The sequence below is a fragment of the Podarcis tiliguerta genome, assembly GCF_965153285.1.
Source record: "Podarcis tiliguerta genome assembly, chromosome: 2".
In the NCBI taxonomy this organism is placed as follows: Eukaryota; Metazoa; Chordata; class Lepidosauria; order Squamata; family Lacertidae; genus Podarcis; species Podarcis tiliguerta.
Genome location: NC_139535.1, coordinates 24,664,878 through 24,686,992, shown reverse-complemented (window position 1 = coordinate 24,686,992; position 22,115 = coordinate 24,664,878). Strand labels below are relative to the sequence as shown.

The window sequence follows — 22,115 nt, the reverse complement described above, 5'->3', positions numbered from 1 at the left end:
TGAACAAGGAATAAACAAATCAAGAGATGCTTTCCAAAACACATGCTTCGACTTTATTTCGTATGTTTGTACCAAAGAGCATGGCTATCGACCACCAGTGACTCGCAGCAAGCTATGGACAGATGCACATCTTTTAGCATATTGGGCCATGAGTCAACAGTGTGATGCAGCAGCAAACGAAGCAATGCTATTCTAGGCTGCATCAACAAAAGTATAGTGTCCAGATTGAGGGAAGTTATAGTACCGCTCTATTCTGCCTTGGTCAGACCACACCTGGAATACTGTGTCCAGTTCTGGGCACCAGAAGGATGTTGACAAGCTGGAACTTGTGCAAGATGATCCAGGGTCTGGAAACCAAGCCATATGAGGAACGGTTGAAGGAGATGGGTATGTTTAGCCTGGAAAAGAGGAGACTTGAGAGGAGATATGATAACCATCGTCAAATATCTTGAGGGCTGTCACATGGAAGATGGAGCAAGCTTGTTTTCTCCTGCTTTGGAGGGCAGGACTCAAGACAACAATGGCTTTAAGTTACAAGAAAGGTGATTCCAACTAAACACCAGAAAGAACTTTCTGACAGGGGAATGGGCTCCCTCAGGAGGTGGTGGACTCTCCTTCCTTGGAGGTTTTTAGCAGAGGTTGGACAGCCATCTGTCATGGATGCTTTAGTTGATATTCCTGCATCGCAGGGGGTTGGACTAGATCAGGCTTCCTCAACCTCGGCCCTCCAGATGTTTTTGGCCTACAACTCCCATGATCCCTAGCCAGCAGGACCAGTGGTCAGGGATGATGGGAATTGTAGTCTCAAAACATCTGGAGGGCCAAGGTTGAAGAAGCCTGGACTAGATGACCCTTGGGTTCCTTCCTGCTCTTATGATTCTAGTAGGATGACTTTCAAACTATAGTTTTTCTATGTAATATGAATCTGTTCTTTCATGCGGGGTGTGGGGAGAGTTTATTGAATGTTGTTTTGCATAATACCTGTAAAAGATAAATACACCTTTTTTTAAAGTGCAGGGTGCGGCATTGCCAAATTGCAAAATGCAGCCAAGTATATATATAACCCTCTGGAAGGCTTACAAGCCAAGGGCATGAGGACAACAGCAATCCTGTGTATCTGGAGTTCAGAGGTCCATTGCCCCCTGAAGATGAATGTTTCATGTAGCATCTTTAGTTGACAGGAATGGCTTCCCTGAGTGAAGCTGGTGTTGGGTAGGTAGACAGAGCTTTGGGTGGGTGGATCCAAAGGGAGGTATGGCGGGAGTGACTTTTCTGTGGTTCTCCATTCCATTCCATTCCTAAATAGCTCAGTTGGTTAGAGCACGGTGCTGATAACACCAAGGTTGCAGGTTCGAACCCTGTATGGGACAGCTGCATATTCCTGCATTGCAGGGGGTTGGACTAGATGAACCTCAGCATTCTGTGACCACTGAGCATGCTCAGTCCTAATAGTGTTGGGTTTGAGTTTGCCTACCAACCTTAGGGTTTCCTCCCTTTCTTGAGTTTAACTTTGTACTTCTGCAAATGCTGGCGTTCCCCAAGCCTCCTGACCCCTCCCTCTTTCCTGCAGGCATTGTCAATTTTGACTCCTTAAGGGTTTGCCCCTTGGAGAATGAGTTTGCTGTTAGTTATATATGATTATAAATCACACTGTTACTTTTGTTCAGGCAGGGCCTTCAGGCTCTTACATCACTTGTGCCAGAATTCTGCACCTGAAGCATGATCCTGTTTTTTTTATTTTAGATTATTTTAAAATGCGTTACTCAAGAAGGTGTTTTCAAAAGCATCGTGCAGTCTGGGACCACTCTAGTTAAAATTCAAAAACAAAACAGAATGGGAGGTGAAAACCCAAGGGCGCTCAGATGATCTTTTACATATGGCCTGTTGGCACTTCAAAATTGCAGCCCATTGAATTATTTTCCAAGGGCTGAAAAAGGGTTTGTCTGTGTGTCTCCCTTTCAATGACTTGGGTTTCGCCCTGAGAAATTGTAGTGTGCATTTTAAACATTTGAAGGCAAGGCGGCCAGTGGAGGGGAGGCCTTTTAATCATCCTGACAACATCTTGTTGGTCTTGGCTTAAGCCTGAGCCCAGTTTCAGTGAACAAGCAAGCAAATAGTTATGGACCTGCCATAAGCTGCGCCGTCAAGAGCTTGCTAAGCTCTTTTGAGTGCCACTGAAGTACCTTTTTAAAAGAGCCTTGTCTACTGAATCAGGAAGTAATTTATCCCTTCACAGCCTTGAGTTCAGCAGCAAGTGAATTAGCGATACTCTGTTGACTTACAGAAACCAGACCAGTATGGAGGAGAAGACCAAGATGGCGGTCCCTTTTAGATACAGTGCAATCGCATCATATGCTGAAGTTATACATGCCCAGGATAACATGCATATGTGAAAATCACACATAGCCAACATTTCCTTATTTTCTGGCCTGCTACTTGTTGGCAAATGGGGGAGACCTTCTGCAGTGTCTCTACGGCCTTTCCCCGTTCCTCCATGTGTGAGTAGTTGAGTGACTGGGGGAGGAAGAGAGATGGAGGTGGAAGGGAGACAGGTAGAGACAGATGCAGGCAGAAGAAAAAGGCTGAAATTGATTCGGAATGGCACTGAAGCCAAACATGTATAGTTTAATTTCTGCAAGTTAAATGTCTGTGTGATGCGACTTGGCTGTACCAGTGGTGAGAGGAAAGGGGCTAGAAAGCCACAGCCCAAGGAAGTCTTCTTAATTTTCCTTGGATTTCACAGTTTTCCAGTGCGTTAATCTCTGGACTGGCCTTGTCCCTTGAGTAGTGTCCTAGCATTGTGATTATTCCCTTATACATCCTTAACCCAAGACCTATCAACTTTTCAGGGTCAACCACCATGTTTTTATGACACATTGGTCTTCCTCGAGTTATAAGCAGCCATTGTTTTTTAATAATGTGCATGTGTGCATATTGGGAGTATCCTTAATAAACTGGATAGCAGCAGTCAAAGGGGTAAGTATAGAAAGCAGCAGAGACCATTGTGGTTTGAGGAGAGGAAAAAGAGAAATGGGCTTGCGAGAGTCTGATCTGGGCTGAAAGCCCATCTGTTGAGGGGGGGAATGTCTGTATGCAGGTGGCAGGTTCCTCCCACATTGCTTGGAGAGAGAAAAAAGGGGTTGGAGGAGAAGCCAAGGTTTGCAACTTCCAGTCTAACACAGATCATTGCTGATTAATCTCTAGGTACGATATTGCAACTCACTGGATGAAGAAGAGAAGAGAGAACTCAAACTCTTCAGCAATCAGAGGAAAAGGGAGAACCTGGGCAGAGGCAATGTTCGACCCTTTCCAGTCACCATGACTGGCGCCATTTGTGAGCAGGTAGGTCTATCTTCACAACATGTCTTTGGCCAGATGAAGCTTGGATTCACAGAGCAGTTTCCCCACGTTGTGGCATTATGTTCCTGTGGCACACATACAGCACAAGCTTGCAAACTCTGTTTCTTGCAGAGGGTTATTGGGTTGTTTAAGTTTTAGGATTATGTATTTTGTGTTTTTATACTGTGATTTTATCTTGTGAACCGCCTGGGACCTGCAGGTATAGGGCAGTATACAAATTTAACAACTAATAAGGCTTTTTGTCGCAATGTTTAGCTTTGGGTTATGAGAGGTCATAACAAGAGACGCTGGCAAGTCAGGAGACAAATTTGTTCTTTGCTTTGACCTTACAAAGGAAGTTTAGTATGAATTCTTATTAATCAAACTATTCTCAGGGTCAGAGAATTTCCTTGTGTGGATTTCTTGGGGGGGGAGGGTTCCCCCTACATAATCCCTAGGGGAAATTGCACCTAGGCCGTGCATTGCTAGACCATGAAACCATAAGCAAAACAAACTTGCTCACAGCCAGAATTGAGGGAACCTAGAAAAGCAGGTCTTCCCTCATGTCTGAAATACTTTGGACAAAACCTCCACCTGGTTCTCCCTTGCAGACATGAAGAAGACTGGGGAAAAATGGCAGTATGTTATTATTTTGCATGTTGAAATTTCTGAAAGATTCTTTAAAAATCAGAACACACTCCCAGTGTTTCTCCCCATATTTTTTTCAATATGGGAAGCCCTCCCAACATGTTGATCACACGAAAGGGAACCCAGATACAAGTGGAAGGAAGTGCGCTATCCTGTGAAGTTCCTATGCGTTATCAAAGCAGCCCAGCTCTCTTGCCTCCCTCTCTCTGTGATGGAAAGCAGAACAGGCAAAAAGAGAAGCAGAATCTGGTGCTATGGCTGTTGTTTGCTTGCTCCAAGCCCCATCCATATATGGACGGGGTTTGGAGCATATAAGCAGCAACCATTGCATTGTGATTGGGAGCTGTGATGGCGCTCATGCGCGCATGTAGAGTGCATAATTTCATTTTCATTTGAACCCCAGTTTGACAAAGGACCTGGGTTGGTTGTGAATAACCAGAGGAGCGACATGCATGACGTATCATTTTGTAGAACCTCGTATTCTTTCCAATGCTGCCATGAGACCTGGCTGCCCTCAGCTGTTTCCCCCTCAAGTGTCGTAAGAGCACGTTCCTCCTTAATGTCTTCGCAGTGTGGAGGCCAAATCAATGGAGGAGACATAGCCGTCTTTGCATCGAGGGCAGGTCATGGAGTTTGCTGGCACCCGCCATGCTTTATATGCAGCGTCTGCAACGAGCTGCTGGTAGATCTCATCTATTTCTATCAAGATGGGAAGATTTATTGTGGCCGGCACCACGCGGAATGCCTCAAGCCTCGGTGTGCGGCGTGTGATGAGGTAAGGCCAGCCAAACATCTCTCCTCCCGTTAATCATGATGAATGGTTGCAAGTTTCCAAAGTCCTCTTTGCCAGCCTATCTTTGCATCTACATCTTGCGGCTCTACAAGCAAGGAAAGATGTGAAATATCTCCAGACTGGTTCACATGGTAGCCTCTGTGGCAGCTTCTCTTTGCAATGGCCAGCACAAGCATGCGTGAATGTAGATGCCCACACCTAGCCCAATGCCTCTGCCAAGCCCAGAACTGCTGGCCATTCATCCACATTTTATCCTTTTGCAGGGTGGGGAGGAAATCTGCACTTGCCTTCATCGAAACAGATTTGCACTGTGTACAACGGTGTACATGATAAATTGTGTGTGCTTTCTCCTCCACCCCTTTAATGCCCAGTCTGCAGCTGAGAGGTGGAAGAGAGGCAGCCTCTTGCAATAGGCCAAGGACAGGATCGTAGTGAAATCAAACTGTCAAACTTCATGGCAGCTTTAGGGTTTTGAACACGGCTTGTTGATTTCGAAACACAGTACAGTATTAATCATGCAACGCTGTGCCTCATTAGTTTGCTGAAATCAGAAGATTCTCCAGCTCCCTGGTAGTCAAGGTATCGGAGCCCAAACCACGGTCTAGATTTTGTGAAATCGGGCTCATTTGCCCTTGTTGCATGTACAGAAGAGATATAAATATAAATGTAAGAGAGTAATAATAAAAAAACTAACTTGATGCTTCCCACTTCCTGGCCCCCATTTACTGAAAATGGAATAGGAGTCATCTTACTCTTTTCCACACAAGCCCCTGAACCATGTACGTCCCATTTTCTCAACAACCATTTTGATTTATTTGCTGCAATAGAAAATTAGGATTCAAAAAAAGGCATAGACGTAAGAGTCTTGAAGCAGCGAAGCCATTAAAAAACAAACTTGAATCACAGGACAAGTTAATATTTATTTACTTGTCTATCGGTCTCCTCATGCGTTGAGTGTCTAGGCAAATGGCCTCTGCGACAGGTCGCAAGATAAATGAGCGAAGCTTTGCTTTCTAGGCCCTAACATGTTAGCTTGATTTCCCACTACAGATTATCTTTGCTGACGAATGCACGGAGGCTGAGGGAAGGCACTGGCACATGAAGCACTTTTGCTGTTTTGAATGTGAAACAGTGCTGGGCGGGCAGCGGTACATCATGAAGGAAGGACGGCCATATTGCTGCAACTGTTTCGAATCCTTATACGCGGAGTATTGCGATACCTGCGCCCAGCACATTGGTAAGGGAGCCATTTCAAAATCTCTATCCCTCGCTGCCAAATTTGGGGGTGGGGGTGGGTCGGGAGTGGGAACGATAGCCGGGCAACCTTTGATGTGGGTTTGTAGACATTATTTCTTTCGTTTTTGTTTTTTAAGGCACGAACACGATATGGCGTGTCGATACACCCGTTGCGTTATTGTTTTAAGGTGAAGCGCGCCCCTAGGCGAGCAGTTGAAATGGCTTTGTTTTGGAAGTACATGACAGGCCCTGGCATCTGTTTCTGTCAGCCGTCCAACAAACCACTTGGCAGGTGTAGGCGTCTAGCTTTGAGCCCGGAGTCTGCAAGGCAGTGTTACTGCTGGCGGGGAAGAAAAGGAAAATCTCTAGTGCCAATGCCAGCTCCGGATGGGGCTCCTGATTTCATCAGTTAAAAGAAGTAGTCCTCAGCCCTGGAAAAAAAAGAGAGGGAAGATCAAGGAATATCTATGTGGGGTTTTTGTTGTTGTTGTTGTTACTATTATTATTATTATTATTATTATTATTAAAAAACACTTTACTTTTCTATGCTAAGGAAGGAGACATTGTGCCAGTGAGGCATGGTAGCAAGCAACTCCGCTCTCAAAAGTGCTTTTAACGAGATTGCACAGCTATTCAGAAAAACAGCTCTGAAGCTCTCTCAGGATCCCTGGAGTAATTTTATACGTTTGAATATGTTGGGAAATCTCACTCAGAAGGCTTTAAAAAACAACAACCCATAGGGCCATGTTCTAAAATATTACGACGTAATATCTCCCGTCAAGCTCAATTAAAGAAGCGAAGGCGTCTGAAAGTGCTAAAATCCAGCCCTCCACAGTCTTAAATCCAGGTCATGAAAGCCAAATGAAGAATACTAGCTGAGGGCTTATCAACACTTAGCTGTTGCCCAGCTCTTCCCAGGCACAGGCACAGATCTGCACTGTCCTGGTCTGTTTCTGACTGCTCTTTTTTTTGGGGGGGGGGAGCATGTGTGAGCGGCTTTATTTGAAGTGGAAACTCTTGGTTGCTGGAGAGCCTTGTCTTTTAGTTGCATGGAATGCATGGCATTCAGTTAGCGCTGCAGGTGGTAACCATGCAAACAGGTGTGAGCAAAGGGGGGAAGATTGTGGCCGCTGATGTAACAAAGCCAGTGGAATCTGGCAAGTACAGGTAGTGTTGTGGTGCTTTTCTCCTTCTGTAGCTGTTTTAAGGGAGACTCATGTGGGCGGATTTCTCATGAGTAGAAAGTCACAGGTGGACCAAAGCTGGTTATTTAAAAAAAAATATGTATTTTTAAAAATCCATCATACCAAGTCATAGAAATCAAAACCCATCCAAAAGAGTAACCAAATATGATTCCAACATAAAACATAAAACCTTTAATGATGATGATGATTTTATTTGTTCCCCACCCATCTGCCTGGTTTGCCCCAGCCGCTCTGGGCGGCTTCCAAGATATATAAAAACATAATAAAACATTACGTATTAAAAAGCTTTCCTATACAAGGCTGCCTTCGTATGTCTTCTAAAGGTTATCTCCTTGACATCTGATTCAAAACAAATAATAGATAATTCCCCCACTAATACATTTCAATTCTTTTTAGCATTGTGTCTTAATGGCTGTAACTTGCCCTGGGACTTTAGGGTGAAGGGTGGGTTCTTAACAACAACAACAACAACAACAACAACAGCTATACAAAATCCAAAGTATCAGAAATGAGAACAATCTCCTTTATAATTCTATAATTAAGATGACACATGAACAGTTGGCTTGCCATCAGTGTCCCTGAGCAGTTCCAAAATTAAATTCCCTTTCTCAGGAATATGAGCACACACTGTAGTTTAAAAAAACACCACCACCAAGCAAAACTCATTTTAAATGGGGAGACCCATCTGTAGCTAATGTTCTTCTTTTGAAGCTTATATATCCTGGAATTTAAGAGAGGACAAGTCTTAACACGAAGACAGTATCTGAACTGGCACATTACCTATTCTTAATTTCCTGTTTTTTTCCATACAGTTCCTTGAATCAGTTTTTCAGTGCATTAACAAACATTTTAACAAGAATGTATCTCAGATGCTTATTTGGATTTCATTCCAAATTAAAATTATCCTTGGCTTGGTCTTCTGAGAACTCAAGGAAAGTACTGAACCAATATTCTGTAAAGGACAGTATTATTATTAGTATTATTATTACAGTGGTACCTCAGGTTACAAACACCTCGGGTTACAAACACTTCGGCTTACAGACTCCGCTAACCCAGAAGTAGTACCTCGGGTTAAAAACTTTACCTCAGGTTGAGAACAGAAATCGTGCGGCGGCAGTGGGAGGCCCCATTAGCTAAAGTCGTACTTCAGGTTAAGAATGGTTTCAGGTCAAGAACGGACCTCCGGAATGAATTAAGTTTGTAACCAGAGGTACCACTATATTATTAATTTATATCCTGCGTTTTCCATTGATGAGACTCAAGGCAGCTTGCAGATATAAACAAGAACACCTAAAAACATAGAAAAATCAATAACCATAGAATTAAAACTACATACATATATAAAATCTGGGGTTTTTTAACGACGGTAATTAATTAGTGGAACAACTAAAAGAAAGATACTATTAAAATTACAAGTTTTTTTTTTTTTAAAGTATTGATTGGGTGCTGAAAACTTAATAAAGAAGGTGGCAGGCAGACTTCTCCAGGGAGGATGTTCCATAAATGAGGCATCTCCACTGAAATTACCCTCTCCCCAGTTGCTACCTGCCTCACTTTTGTTTGGGTTTATTATTTGTTGACCTCATATGGGGTCAACAAGCGCCAGCTCTTTGCAAAGAGCTTCAAGGGAAGTAATAGTGCCACTGTATTCTGCTCTGGTCAGACCTCACCTGGAGTACTGTGTCCAGTTCTGGGCACCACAGTTCAAGAAGGACACTGACAAACTGGAACGTGTACAGAGGAGGGCAACCAAAATGGTCAAAGGCCTGGAAAAGATGCCTTATGAGGAACGGCTAAGGGAGCTGGGCATGTTTAGCCTGGAGAAGAGGAGGTTAAGGGGTGATACGATAGCCATGTTCAAATATATAAAAGGATGTCACATAGAGGAGGGAGAAAGGTTGTTTTCTGCTGCTCCAGAGAAGCGGACACGGAGCAATGGATCCAAACTACAAGAAAGAAGATTCCACCTAAACATTAGGAAGAACTTCCTGACAGTAAGAGCTGTTCGACAGTGGAATTTGCTGCCAAGGAGTGTGGTGGAGTCTCCTTCTTTGGAGGTCTTTAAGCAGAAGCTTGACAGCCATATGTCAGGAGTGCTCTGATGGTGTTTCCTGCTTGGCAGGGGGTTGGACTCGATGGCCCTTGTGGTCTCTTCCAACTCTATGATTCTATGATTCTAAGGCAGTTTTTAGGAGCAAATGGGATATTTTCACATCAGAATTCTGTTACTCAAACCATTACACTGCACTTGCTCTCCTACAAAGAGAGCTCAGTGAGCGCCGCATTCCCTTGTTTTGAGAGGTTAGGGCACGCTATGCTACACTGCGTCATACTTTAAAGAAAAATTCTACATTTTACTTAATTGCAGAAGGGGCTTCTTTTAGTCAGATGTACTGACTCCGTGACTACGGAGATGCATGAATATGATCAGTAACGTTCTGTTCTCGAAAGGCGTTCTTAGTTCCAAAAGCTACTTTGCTGTATGTAGGTAGGTGTTACTAAGGTAACAGCTTGTCACCTCCCCCAGTGTATCCTTTGATGAACTCGGCTGCAAAATAAAGGTAGGTATAGGGATCCAAATTATCAAATAGATGCAAAGCTGGCATGTTGTAGGCTTGCTGCAGGCAATCTGCAGCAACTGTTGGGGGATTTTAAAGATACTCAACTTAATTTTTTAAGATAATCAAATTATTGCACAAGGAACTTGCCGCTTTTTTTCTTGTAGTGGCACGATTGCTCATATCAAAAAATTGGAAAGGACATCTACATGTCATACAATGGAAACAGGAAGTGTGGTCCATTGCTTTATCTGAGAAACTAACCAAAGGAGAACATGCCCTGAATGATGCAACTGATAGGGATGACTTTGCTCAAATATGGCTTTACATCCCTTTACATAGTATTCCAACAACCCCCTTGATGTCTGGCCCCTACCATTATGCATATAGATTTATGGGGAAATCTGCTGTATTAGTCTTCTGTTCTGGGAAAGGGGCAGGAGGAGGAAAACCAATTGTTTTGGTAATGTTATGTTTATATCTTAATAATAATATTAATAAGGGGGAAAGCAATTATGTAGGGATACATTCGAATGTATTATGGAGCCTTCCCCTCCAAATGTTTCTGGATTATAGCTCCCATTGTCACTGCCTTTGGGGCACATTGGCTGGGAACGATGGGACATCAAGAGAGCACATGTTGACCTCTCCTGGTGTAGAACTTCCATCTCTTAGCCTCAGTGAGCTTCTCATGTGCATTGGCTCCCAGAGAAGAGACAACCCAGTGGAACTGATCCCTGTATCTTCTGCCTTTTGTGTGATAACCAGCCCCCTTAAAAAAATTCAGCAGACAGCCTTGTACATTGTTAGGAAGAGTGAAAATGGATCTAGCGCTCTCCATCCCACCTATCAGATTTGACAGACATTTCGCTGGTGGGTTGTAAGTTAAAGATGATAATCTTTCCGTAAAGGCTGCGGGGAGGACTGCGGCGAATTACTCGCTTAGAATGTGAGCCCCATTCTTCCCAGGAAATTCAAACCTCAGTAAACTGCATTTCACTTAAGTAGATTTGCAAGTTCGGGTGCAGGAATGTTCTGTTTCCGTTTTCCAAGTGTGAGTAATTTTCTTTGTAAGGTGTATGTTATTATTTATGTACTTAAGAATCTCAGTTCTTTGCTTCTCTTGATTCAGCTTTTTAAATATGTTGCTACCTGCCCTCAGCCTTTGGGATGATGCAGGTGAGAAACTGAAATAAAACAGATCACACAGGCAGCGCCATAATAATTGCCAGTGGATTGCATTTTAACATAGCCCATGAGCTGGATGCAGCCCTCAGCCAATTTAATCTGGTCTCCAGCAGCCCCACTGAATTTAAATCCAGTTGTGGCAGCAAGTATGAAAATTTGGATGTTTAAGATTTGTAGGATCATAAACACACACACACACACACACATATTGGTTGTATGCCCTTTGGATCAAGGGGTTTGGTCTGCTTTGCTCCTTCCAGGAGCTGATCTAAGTCATGGTTTGTCTCTGCATGTTGCTGAGACCTAGGTTTATGGGTTAGCTCTCTCAGATAACTCATAAACCATACAGCAGAGGTTGCTTACAGCTCATGATTAGTCTGGAGAGAGCCAACCATTAGTCTGGGAGCAAAGCTGCCATGACTTCCTCTCCTGCAGCCTCTCTTGTGTGTTCACTCTCTAAGCCAGCCTTTCTCAACCTGTGGGTCCCCAGATGTTGTTGAACTACAACTCCCATCACCCCTAGCTAGCAAGGCCACAGCTCAGGGATGATGGGAGTTGTAGTCCAACAACATCTGGGGACCCACAGGTTGAGAACTGCTGCTCTAAGCCATGGTTCGGTTGTGTGATGCACAAACCAGGCCCCTGAAAACAAGCACATTTTTAAAACAGGAACAACTGGGCACACCCTGAATTCTAGCCTCTGAACCACCTACACAATATTACACAAGGCTGAAGACCCTCTTTCACGGGTGGTACGCAGTATTATTTTATTCCACGATAGAATGTCCTGCACTGGCTTCTGAAGTAGTGTGTAAGCAAAGCAAGGAGTCTTGCGGCACCTTAAAGACTAATAAATTTATTATGGCATGCACATTCATGAACTCGAATCCCTTAAGCTGACTGTAAGTTTCTTTCTTTTAAGAAATAATGTGTACTACTATAATCTAATATGGTTTCACACTGCTTCAACTCAAGACTTGCTCAGCAACATTTAGTGTTCTGATCAGCACAGTAGTTATACAGTGGATAGCGAGGAAGCGAAGCGCAGGTATTATTTAGTAAGGCAAGCAAGAAAGCCTTGGTGTAGCTGCAACCTGGGCCTGAACATGTGATTGAAAGGCCAAAAGGGTGCCATATTATAAAAGCATAATTGCCCCATAATATATTGTCTTACGTACCCATTGAAAGTGTTACCAGCTGCTGCCTGTGAAACTGTATGATGCGCTGAGAGTTCTTGAGTGTGCAGTAAAGTCAAGATGCATCTGTTTCCCACTCAGGGATTTGACTTCTAGAGGATTAGAGGAAGGGGCAGAAAATCGAGAAGAGCAGCTGTGGTGCATTGTGTGTGTGCACGCTTTAAAAAACCAAAATCTCACGCAAAGGCAAAACTAGGGAGCAAGAGACAAATACTTGAAAACCATTCCTGGGAAAAAGGAATAGTTGGAGCATGTATTCACTTATAGGATGCCACGACATTGTGTGAAAAGGGTGTGTGTGTCCATAACTTCAGTGTGTGCTGCTCTACTGTAGTAAATGAATTGCTTCCCCAATGGGAATGGCTCAGAAGGGGTTGTGTGCTTAGCCTTGGTATAGATCACTGCTTGCTCTCCATTGTCTACATCTTTCTGATCCATTTCTGTTCCGGAAGTTTGAGACATGCCACTCTGCCTTTTAAAAAGCAACAACAAACCTACCCCATGGATTAGAATACTGAGAGCCAGAAATAGACGGTTTGAAGCCAGCTTCTTATTTCTGAACACAGAGTAAAAACTCGCCACGGTGCTAATTCGTCTGTACTAAACACGGTGGTGGTGATCTGTGCTAATTCCATTGGCAGCTGGTCTGACCTGTGACGGGTAAGCTCTGGGACCCTTTGCTGGGAACAGTGTTTCTCAGTGTTAAGACCACAATGCATTTAATTCTTCTGGTAATCCCCAGGGAGAGTTAAGCGTATGAGCAAGGCACACTTTGCCCTCTGCACACTCCGCCCCACTGTTTCATGAGGGAAGGTTGGTGACAAAGGAAGGCAAACTGGGCAACTTGGGGTCATTCCTATTTTCCTTCCTCCTATGGAACAGAAGACTAGGCTAGAGAAAATGGGATTACTATTAATTTTTCTTTTGATCTGGAGCACAACGGAGACCTGAGCAGCTATACCTAGAGATGAGTTTAATATTTTATTGCCTATCCCAAGCAGATTTCAGCAAACAGTGTGAAGATCATGGTGTACTCTTTGTGATCCTCTATCACAGTCTCAGGTTTCAGGTTGGTATCATGGCTAGCATGTTGAACTTCGACTACTCCGATTCCCCACCAGAGTTCAGGAGCCTTAACGTCACATCCAGTTGGTCCTAATTGTTCTCTAGATTAGTCGATGCTCACCATATTTCTCTCCTTTTTTCCAAAGGCATTGATCAGGGTCAGATGACGTATGACGGCCAGCACTGGCATGCCACGGAGACCTGCTTTTGCTGTGCACAGTGCAAGAAGTCTCTGCTTGGACGACCGTTCCTGCCGAAGCAAGGGCAGATTTTCTGTTCCAGGGCGTGCAGCATGGGTGACGACCCCAACGGCTCGGATTCCTCAGACTCCGCCTTCCAGAGCGCCAGAGCCAAAGAGTCGCGCCGTAGCGCCAAGATCGGCAAGAACAGGAACAAGGGAGAAGAGGGCGCCCCCAGCCAGGGCAGCAGCCAGCTGCAGGTGACCTCCAGCAGGCTGTCTACAGATGTGGACCCCCTCTCCTTGCAGATGGACTTGCTGAGCTTGTCCAGCCAAACGCCCAGCCTCAACAGGGACCACATCTGGAGGAGCAGAGACGAAGCCTACCACTACGGGAATAAAATGGAGCAAAGTCAGTCGCAAAGCCCTCTGCAGCTCCTCAGCCAGTGTAACATCAGGACTTCCTACAACCCAGGGCAGAGCCCAAGCAGCCAGCAGGAGCTGTGGGGCAAACATTTCAGCAACCCAAAGAGGAGCTCCTCCCTGGCCATGAAGGGACACGGCGGCAGCTTCATCCAAGAATGCCGGGAAGATTATTACTCAGGAAGGCTACGCTCGCAGGAGAGTTACAGTGACATGTCCAACCAGAGCTTTGGCGACACCAGGGGGAGTTACAAGGTCTCAAAGTACAACCAGGAGGAAGACAGCAGTCGATCTGCACAGCAGTGCCGGACCAGGCATCCAATCAACGCACTGAAGTTCACCGAGGAACTGGCGCCCACAGAACAAACGCCACGGGGTTCAATGGAGTCCCTCGCTCTTTCCAATGCCACAGGTAGGGGTGCTGTTTTAGAGCGTGGTGCTTTTGCTGTGACATTACAGTGGGAAATTCAGGTAAATGATGTTTGCCCAGTATTTTTCTGTTGGTCTTACTGCTTCAATGGGTGATCCTGCCTTAGGTTGGGGTGATGTCATTGTGTTGAGTATGTATTGCTGCAAATATGGAGGGCTGTGAAGATTTAAGTGTACTTGGTTTGGACCTTAGCAAGGGCTGGATTGAACATTCTGCGGGAATAGGTGCCAGGCTGAACGAATAACGTTTTGCAGAAGAATCACATGGAAGGTCCCTTTTGGGGAGATTATCCTGCCCTTGTTGTTGCAGACCTGTTTTGTATCCTCAGCTGCTAGAGAGCAACATGCAAGTTTTGCCTTCAGGAAACGGATCCTGTTTGTTCTGATGCCATTAGGGCAGGGATGGGGAACATGCAGCGATGGGGAATATGTGACCACCCCACCCCGGATGTTGGTGGACTCACAACTCACACCAGCCCCAGTCAACATGGACAATGGTTCAGGGATGGTGAGATTTGAAGTCCAGCGGCATGGGAAGGGACACAGTTTGCCCACTTGAGACTTAGGGTCTCAGGATGGAAGACCTGGCGATTAACCACCAACATGAATCTCCTTCCTCCTCTATGCTTGTTTGTTCCTGGCTGTGTTGCTTACAGAGTGAGAAGCAGGCATTTCTCCTGATATTCTGGTACACCCATTGAGAGGGCATCATCTCCCAGTGAGATTGAGCTGGGAACAGAAAGATATATGTAGGTAGGTAAGTAGGTAGGTAGATGGGGGGGGGGGAGGGAGAGAGGGAGAGAGAGAGATGGAGAAATGATAGATGATAGATGGATAGATGGATAGATAGATAAATAATGGGGCAGATGAGCCTGCCTGGAATGAGAAGCAAAATGGCATTGCAGTGTGTATGGCAGCACATGTCAGGTGCGGCAGTGGAGCGAGGAGGAGAACCCAGCCTCTGCCTCTCAGTGAATCCTCAAGGGGGAGAGATGTCTGTGGTCTTGATAGCATGGCTCAGCAAAGGGGGCTTCTTCTCAAATGTGGTGTAGGCTTTCATAGACAGATGCAGGAAGCTGCTGAGGCCAATCCCAAGCTTCATCCTCTTATTCGGATGGAATGCCTGTGCGGCAATCATCACATTTGTTTTGCAATATTATTATTATTATTACTGTTCGCCTTGGGTCTACCTCATACAGAGTTTGCAGTGTGCCACAGTCTCATGCGGCCTTCCTCTCTCTCATAGGCTAGTCTACTAACTAGTCACACACACGCAGGCACATGATGCTTTCTCTCACACACAGCACTCTATCTTGATCTTCAGGGATGGAGAGGAGGAAATGCTGGCTCTTGAGCTTCAGCCATGCTCCTCCCTCCCCTCTCCACAGTGAGATGAAGAGGGAGAAACGTACTTGAAGAAAAACAAATCCTTCACACTGAAGACATGAAGGGGTAAAAGCTTCTACTGATCTTCAGGAGAGATCCAGACATGACGTTTCTTTTCCCTTCCAGCCATCTTGATATGCTGAGTTGTGGAAGAGGAAACTCTTGCCTCTTGATCTCCATTGGAGATCTTCCTCTCCTCCAGCGATCTTCAATTTAGGTTTAAATAATCACCCTAAACTCTCCTTTTCCACCACTCTCGCTTTTCATCCTTTCCCATGTTTAAGTCTTCTCTCTTCCCTTCAATCACTTTCTACGTTTAAATCTTGTTCTGTACATTCATGTAGGACTTCAACAATCCAGTTTAATCTGTTGTTTTCAATGCTCAGGATACTTAGGAAAAGGGCTTGACATTTAAAAATTGGCCTCTTGCTGTGGCCACCCCAGGTTGGCTGTGGTCTCAGCTGTGATGCTGCTTCTGACGCAGCAGCAGAGAAGATACTCAGAGGTAACAGGAGAGGAAGCCAGCTGCTCCTGCTGAAATGCTGTTAATGAGGAACTAGAACTTGGAATTCAAGCCAAATGGATGTTGAGGGACTGCTGCAAGGAAACTACTCAGAATGCACCAAAGTGGGAGATGCTAGGAAAACCACAGTAGATTTAAAATGAAAACACATTGCCACCTTGTATATTTGGTCAGGAGCTCACTTCCTTTGGAGAGTGATCGCAGAGTTGGGAACATGTGCTTCTCTTAAAAGCATTGTTAAAGTATTGCCAGGATTTCTTCTCCATTTGCAACCCACCTGCATTACTTAAGTGACTTTTCTAAGACGGAGTAGACTTCATTTTTAATTGAGTAGAGTGTTCAGTCATAAAGCAATTCTCACTCCTGTAGATAACATCTACAGTCAGTTTTATCACAGGAGCTGTAATTTGTATAGAGTAACAACTTCTTCTTCCTCCTCCTCCTCCTCTTCTTGCCAGTTGTCCCATAACATAAAGGCCCAGTGTTTTGTCTCCTTTCAGAGAGTTGCAGCACTTGTGGGCTAGCTATGACAGTCCCGCTGTGGCAAATTCCACAGTTCATCTCCCTTTGATTTGTCTCTCAAGCAGAATTCCTTTATGTAGCGTGACTTTTGGTTTATTTCAAAACAATTCCTTTGACGCTCTTTATCCTCTCCTTAAAGAAGAGCCGGAATCAATGCCAGCTGTACAAAAGAGGGATGGATTTCATGTCCTGGGAGACTGAGAAGTTGCCATAACCAAAGGCAGTTGTGAGATATATAAAAAACCTCTTTGAAAGTAGCTACAGTTCTCCATGTATAAAATGTGTTATGACTTCTTAAAATATCCCCAAACCCTAAGTACGGGAAATGATCAGAGGCATTTGAATTGTGCCTCCATTTTTTTAAAAAAGTATCTGCATTAAAAGAAAAAACCCACACTTGAAACAGAAGTCGAATGGCAGATATCTAGAAAGCTTGCAAGTCCTTTATGGCAGTGGCATCCCTCTCATTCTTTTCACCATGGAGGTTAATGGTGCAACTTAGATATTGTTGTTGTTGTTGCTTAGTCGTTCAGTCGTGTCCGACTCTTCGTGACCCCATGGACCAGAGCACGCCAGGCACTCCTGTCTTCCACTGCCACCCGCAGTTTGGTCAGATTCATGTTTGTAGCTTCGAGAACATTGTCTAACCATCTCGTCCTCTGTCGTCCCCTTCTCCCTGTGCCCTCCATCTTTCCCAACATCAGGGTCTTTTCCAGTGAGTCTTCTCTTCTCATGAGGTGGCCAAAGTATTGGAGCCTCAGCTTCACGATCTGTCCTTCCAGTGAGCACTCAGGGCTGATTTCCTTCAGAATGGAGAGGTTTGATCTTCTTGCAGTCCATGGGACTCTCAAGAGTCTCCTCCAGCACCATAATTCAAAAGCGTCAATTCTTCGGCGATCAGCCTTCTTTATGGTCCAGCTCTCACTTCCAACATAGATATAGGCCTATGCATACAAACAAATGTACTTTGTGCCCTCAATGCTTCTATCAGATCACGCACAATTCACATTGCCCCTTTTGCCTGAACATGAGCAATTCCAGCCCATCCTTGTAGGGGGGAAATACAACGAATGTCTGATCACAAATATATCTGGCAGCCACTCCCATGCAGTGGCACCTTTTTCATTCACAACAATCACTGGTAGCAGTATGCATTGTTACATCTTATTCCCGCCACATGCAGAGATCAAGGCATATGGGACCCAAGAAGAGTGGAGAGGTCTGCAGGGTGGAGATGTCTCCAGTGCCTGAATTGTACAGGAATAGATCTCTGCTTTTATTGCCCAGTGTGTGTCTCTGCCCAGACTATTGCAGACTGATCAGCTCTGTAGAAAGCAAAGCCAAGAATTTTCCGAGATCCTAACAGCATCACTTAAGTTCCAGGCAACGTCATCCTGGAAAACGAAAATGCATTATATCCTTCTCTCTGGTGTGAAGAAAGGCCTATATTGCAGAGTCTTGTAATAGACTTACAATGTCTGCCCTCTTGCAATCTCCCTTGTCATTGGCTGAGCTGCTGTGGTGTCACAGAATGTTCACGCCTATTATAGCTGCTTGGGGGTAAAGCTGCCAGTCGCAGAACACTGACAAAGTTCTGAAGTAAATGGAGTAATTGAATTTAACATCGCATAGGGACTAAGGTTAGAAGGAACTGTGTGCTTTTTTCATGAAGGCAAAGCAACAGTAAGCCAACCAAGACTTGGGAGGCTGAGTGTGGCACCAGAGGAAGAATGACTGAAAGAGGCCTTTACTAGGCTGCTTTCGGCTTTTTACATGTGAGAAGTAACAATTTCAGGTTTTATTCTTAAGAGAGAAAAGAAGCAAGCAACATATCCAGTGGCCGGTTTGTTCACAGAAAGCAATATCCAGGTTGCATCATGTGCAGCTGAAGTCTGCAAAAGCAATTAAAGCTCATGGTGTGCTTTCTGAAGTAGCCCTTGCTGTGGGTCGTGCTGTCTGTTCCTGTTCCATTTAACATTCACTGTGTTTGAGTGAAACGTGGGGCAGTCTCTGCAAAACAGGAGTGTGCTGTTAAACAGCTGCAGTTCAGCAGAACTGGCACACTGGTCACAAAGTCGACTTTGTGCCAGAATTAGATTCCATCCTCCTGAGAATTGTGTTTCCCCTTTTGCTGAGTGCCCTCTATGTTATCAGATGACCAAACGTAACCTTGTGCAGCTAAGAACCCTTGCTTTGGAAATCCTTATCCCCAAATCACCAAGTGTGTCCTCTTACCTTTCCTCTTGTTTCCTTACTTCCTGTGTTCCTCTCCCTAATGCCTTTCCCACTGAAACCCTTTGGCTTCGTTCGCCAGAATCCAATGTTGATATATTTTTCAAAGCTATAAGAGGACGGAACAACTATAGAAAATCCATTTATGTCATGAGAACGCAAGAGCCAACGGGAATAATTTCTGTCTCTTCTGCAAGGGCACTTGGCTCCTATTCTGTCTAGTGGCAGCTGGTGGGGCAAAATCATAGAATTGTAAAGTTGGAAGGGGCCGCAAGGGTATTCTAGTGCAGTCCCCTGCAATGCAGGAATCTTTTGCCCTACATGGGGCTCGAACCTACAACCCTGAGATTAAGTCTCATGCTCTACTGACTGAGCTAAGAAAGAATGCAGGAAGACCAACAGTAAGTTGAACCAGACCCCATGACAGGCACAGCCTACCCTCCTCCCTGCTGAGTTCCTCAAGGGCAACACTGAGACTACGGAAGAGAAACCCAATAGGCAGGTGGAGGCTGGCTGAAGACAAACTGAGGTTGGTGGGGCACTGCCCCTTTCACCTTCATGGACCACTGCAGGACAATGCTATTGACTTTGTGTCTGCTGTGCTGTCCCCGCTCCCTAAGATTCACAGGTGGTGAATCACCTTGTAGAGCAGCAGGCTTTTTCTGATATTTTAATTATAGCAACGAGCAACAAAGTTCTTGCAAGTGGCAGCCTCCTGGCGTCCGCCATTTTGTTTCTCCCACAGTGCCCTGGGCCAACATAATTTCCCATGCGTTTTGGGAAACTAAACATGGAACAGCAACCCTGTCGAGATACAACAGGTGTGCACCTTCTGTACTTTCTGGAAACAATTGAAGACATCTTGTTGCAACAAGCTTTTCCAACTGGATGAAAAGGTCTTTGCTTTAGGCATTCATTGTGTATTGTTTTTAAACCTATCTTCCCTTCTTTTTTGTATGGTTTGAGAAAGTATGTTCAACTGTTTTGTGGTATGCTTGTAAATCGTCTTGAGACAAATGTACAAGGTGATTCCTGAATGTGTTGTTGTTGTTGTTAATGGTAGCTTCCGGGTCCATTGCAACCATCAGAAATCAATGCTGGGGGAGGGATGATTCCCAGTAGCTGTCAAATTATATGCTTGATGTTGGTTGTGGGTGAAGCAAGGTCCAGAAAGCAAAGCCCATTTCTGTGGTACATAAACAATTTAAGGCCAGAAGTTGACTGATCCATTTCCTTCTTTGCCTGCTTTTCCAGGAGTTTGTTCCTTGATTGTGGTAGTTGCTGTTACAGGTTGAACGTACTGTGTAAGCTAACTGTGTGTTGGTTCAGGAAGTTGGACAAGCGTTTATAGGCAGGTGTTCCATCTGTTTGTTTACAGAAGGCTGAATGTGGTTTCTGGCACTTGAGAAGACCTGTGGCTTTCTTCAGTCTGAACCAACACAAATGTTGAGTCAGAGCTCTCAAGGCCTATCTGGGATGCTCCTCCGTGTGTTAATAACAACCACGTGTGTTTAAATCATGGCTGGTGTGTGAAGAGACAAGCACTGGCTGTATTGCTGGATTGTGACTGTCTGGATTTTGGAAACAGATTAAACGTGGTCTATGAGATTCAAGGATATTTAGGGAAGTTTTGGCAACATACGGTGCAGATGCATGTATTTATTTAATACGTATAATTTATTCTTATTACAGAAGTGGGGGGGATGGACTGTGGTTGAAAATGCATGCAACTTTCTCAAGCATCCCATTGTGTCCTTTCCTGAGAAATAAGGACTTTGCTACAGTTTATTTGCTCTGGTTGTCCTGGACCTGACAGCATTAATGTTCCCTATTTTGCAGTGGACGGACTATTAGAGGAATGTCCTTGGTTTGAAACGCTTTCTGGTCCAAGTCCAGCTTAAAGATGAAGCACCATAAGGCAGAGTTCAGGGATGAAATGTTCTGCCTCAGTAGTGGCCTTTTGAAGATGGATTAGGTTATTTTGCTTTCAGGCAACTCTGTATGAAGCTCTTTCTTAACTCAGCGCTCTGCAGGAAGCAGAAGAGAACTTTTAGTTTTCAGGGTGGCTTGGGTTTTATTTTTATTTCATTCTCTCCTCCCGCTCCAAGTATTTAGTGCAGAAGCCCCCTGCAAAGCAAATGTCTGCAGCGAATATTTTTTGTAAATCAGGAGCAGCCTTCAGGGCTTGTTTACTTCAGAACAGATTTCTCTAAGCATCTCTTTACTGCCATTCAGATAAAAGCAGCTTTGTACACAGGCTCAATAAATACGGTGTGCAACTTCCACAAATCAAGGTTGATTATATTGCATTTTATGTAGAATCCAGCTTTCCACATTATGTTGCAGCTCTTTTTTTAATTTAATTTATAATTCTTTGATTGACTGGCCAATCAAATTCGCCTTACCTTATAGATTAAAAAAATAATAATAATGAATAGTTATTATCACATTTAGAAACATAATTATGCAATTTATTATGATGATGTAACTGTAATTTATAATTATAAAAATACTTGGAGCACTTTTAATCATTGTTGATGTGTTAACATCTGACTGTTGCCTCAAGGGTAGGAAATTCTTTGGCAAACTTTTTTGATGTCTTAGAGGAAAACATGTCAAGAAGTATGTAGCCAGAATCCACTTTATTTAGGCACATGAGAAAAATCCAGGTTGCAGTCCTTATACTAAAATAACCTCTGCAGCAGGAATTGGGTAACTTGTTGTTCTACAACTTACACCATCTCTGATCATTGGCTGGGCCTGATGGGAACTGAAGTCCAACAATGACTGGAGGACCTCAGATTTTCCATTCTCGGCCTATAAAAGTCTATATTTGATGTGAACTCTGCAACCAACCCACAGTCCAGTGCTGCTCTTGTGCATCTCTTCTGTGTTGATAGGAACTGAAATTTTAGCCAATTTTTGTTTGGCAATTTATGAGTGTGTGAACTGAAAACTCCCAAAGGTGGAGAGAGTGGTTGAAGTTTTCAAAGGAAATTTTGGCTTGACTCAGACCACATTCACACTGGAGAGCCAGTGTGGTGTAGTGGTTAAGAGCGGTGGACTCGTAATCTGGTGAACTGGGTTCGCGTCTCCGCTCCTCCACATGCAGCTGCTGGGTGACCTTGGGCTAATCACACTTCTTTGAAGTCTCTCAGCCCCACTCACCTCACAGAGTGTTTGTTGTGGGGGAG

General features: G+C 44.4%; 1 protein-coding gene across 2 annotated transcripts in view; it reads left to right on the top strand.

The window, feature by feature from the left end:
* PRICKLE2 (prickle planar cell polarity protein 2) overlaps nucleotides 1-22,115 on the top strand; it is a 254,848-nt gene that overhangs the window by 210,804 nt on the left and 21,929 nt on the right. For both annotated transcript variants that reach the window (XM_083424929.1, XM_083424930.1), the window contains 4 exons: nucleotides 3,205-3,342; nucleotides 4,559-4,762; nucleotides 5,831-6,017; nucleotides 13,375-14,241. In XM_083424929.1, the coding sequence (XP_083281055.1) occupies nucleotides 3,205-3,342; nucleotides 4,559-4,762; nucleotides 5,831-6,017; nucleotides 13,375-14,241 (1,396 nt within the window). The remainder of the gene's footprint in view (nucleotides 1-3,204; nucleotides 3,343-4,558; nucleotides 4,763-5,830; nucleotides 6,018-13,374; nucleotides 14,242-22,115) is intronic.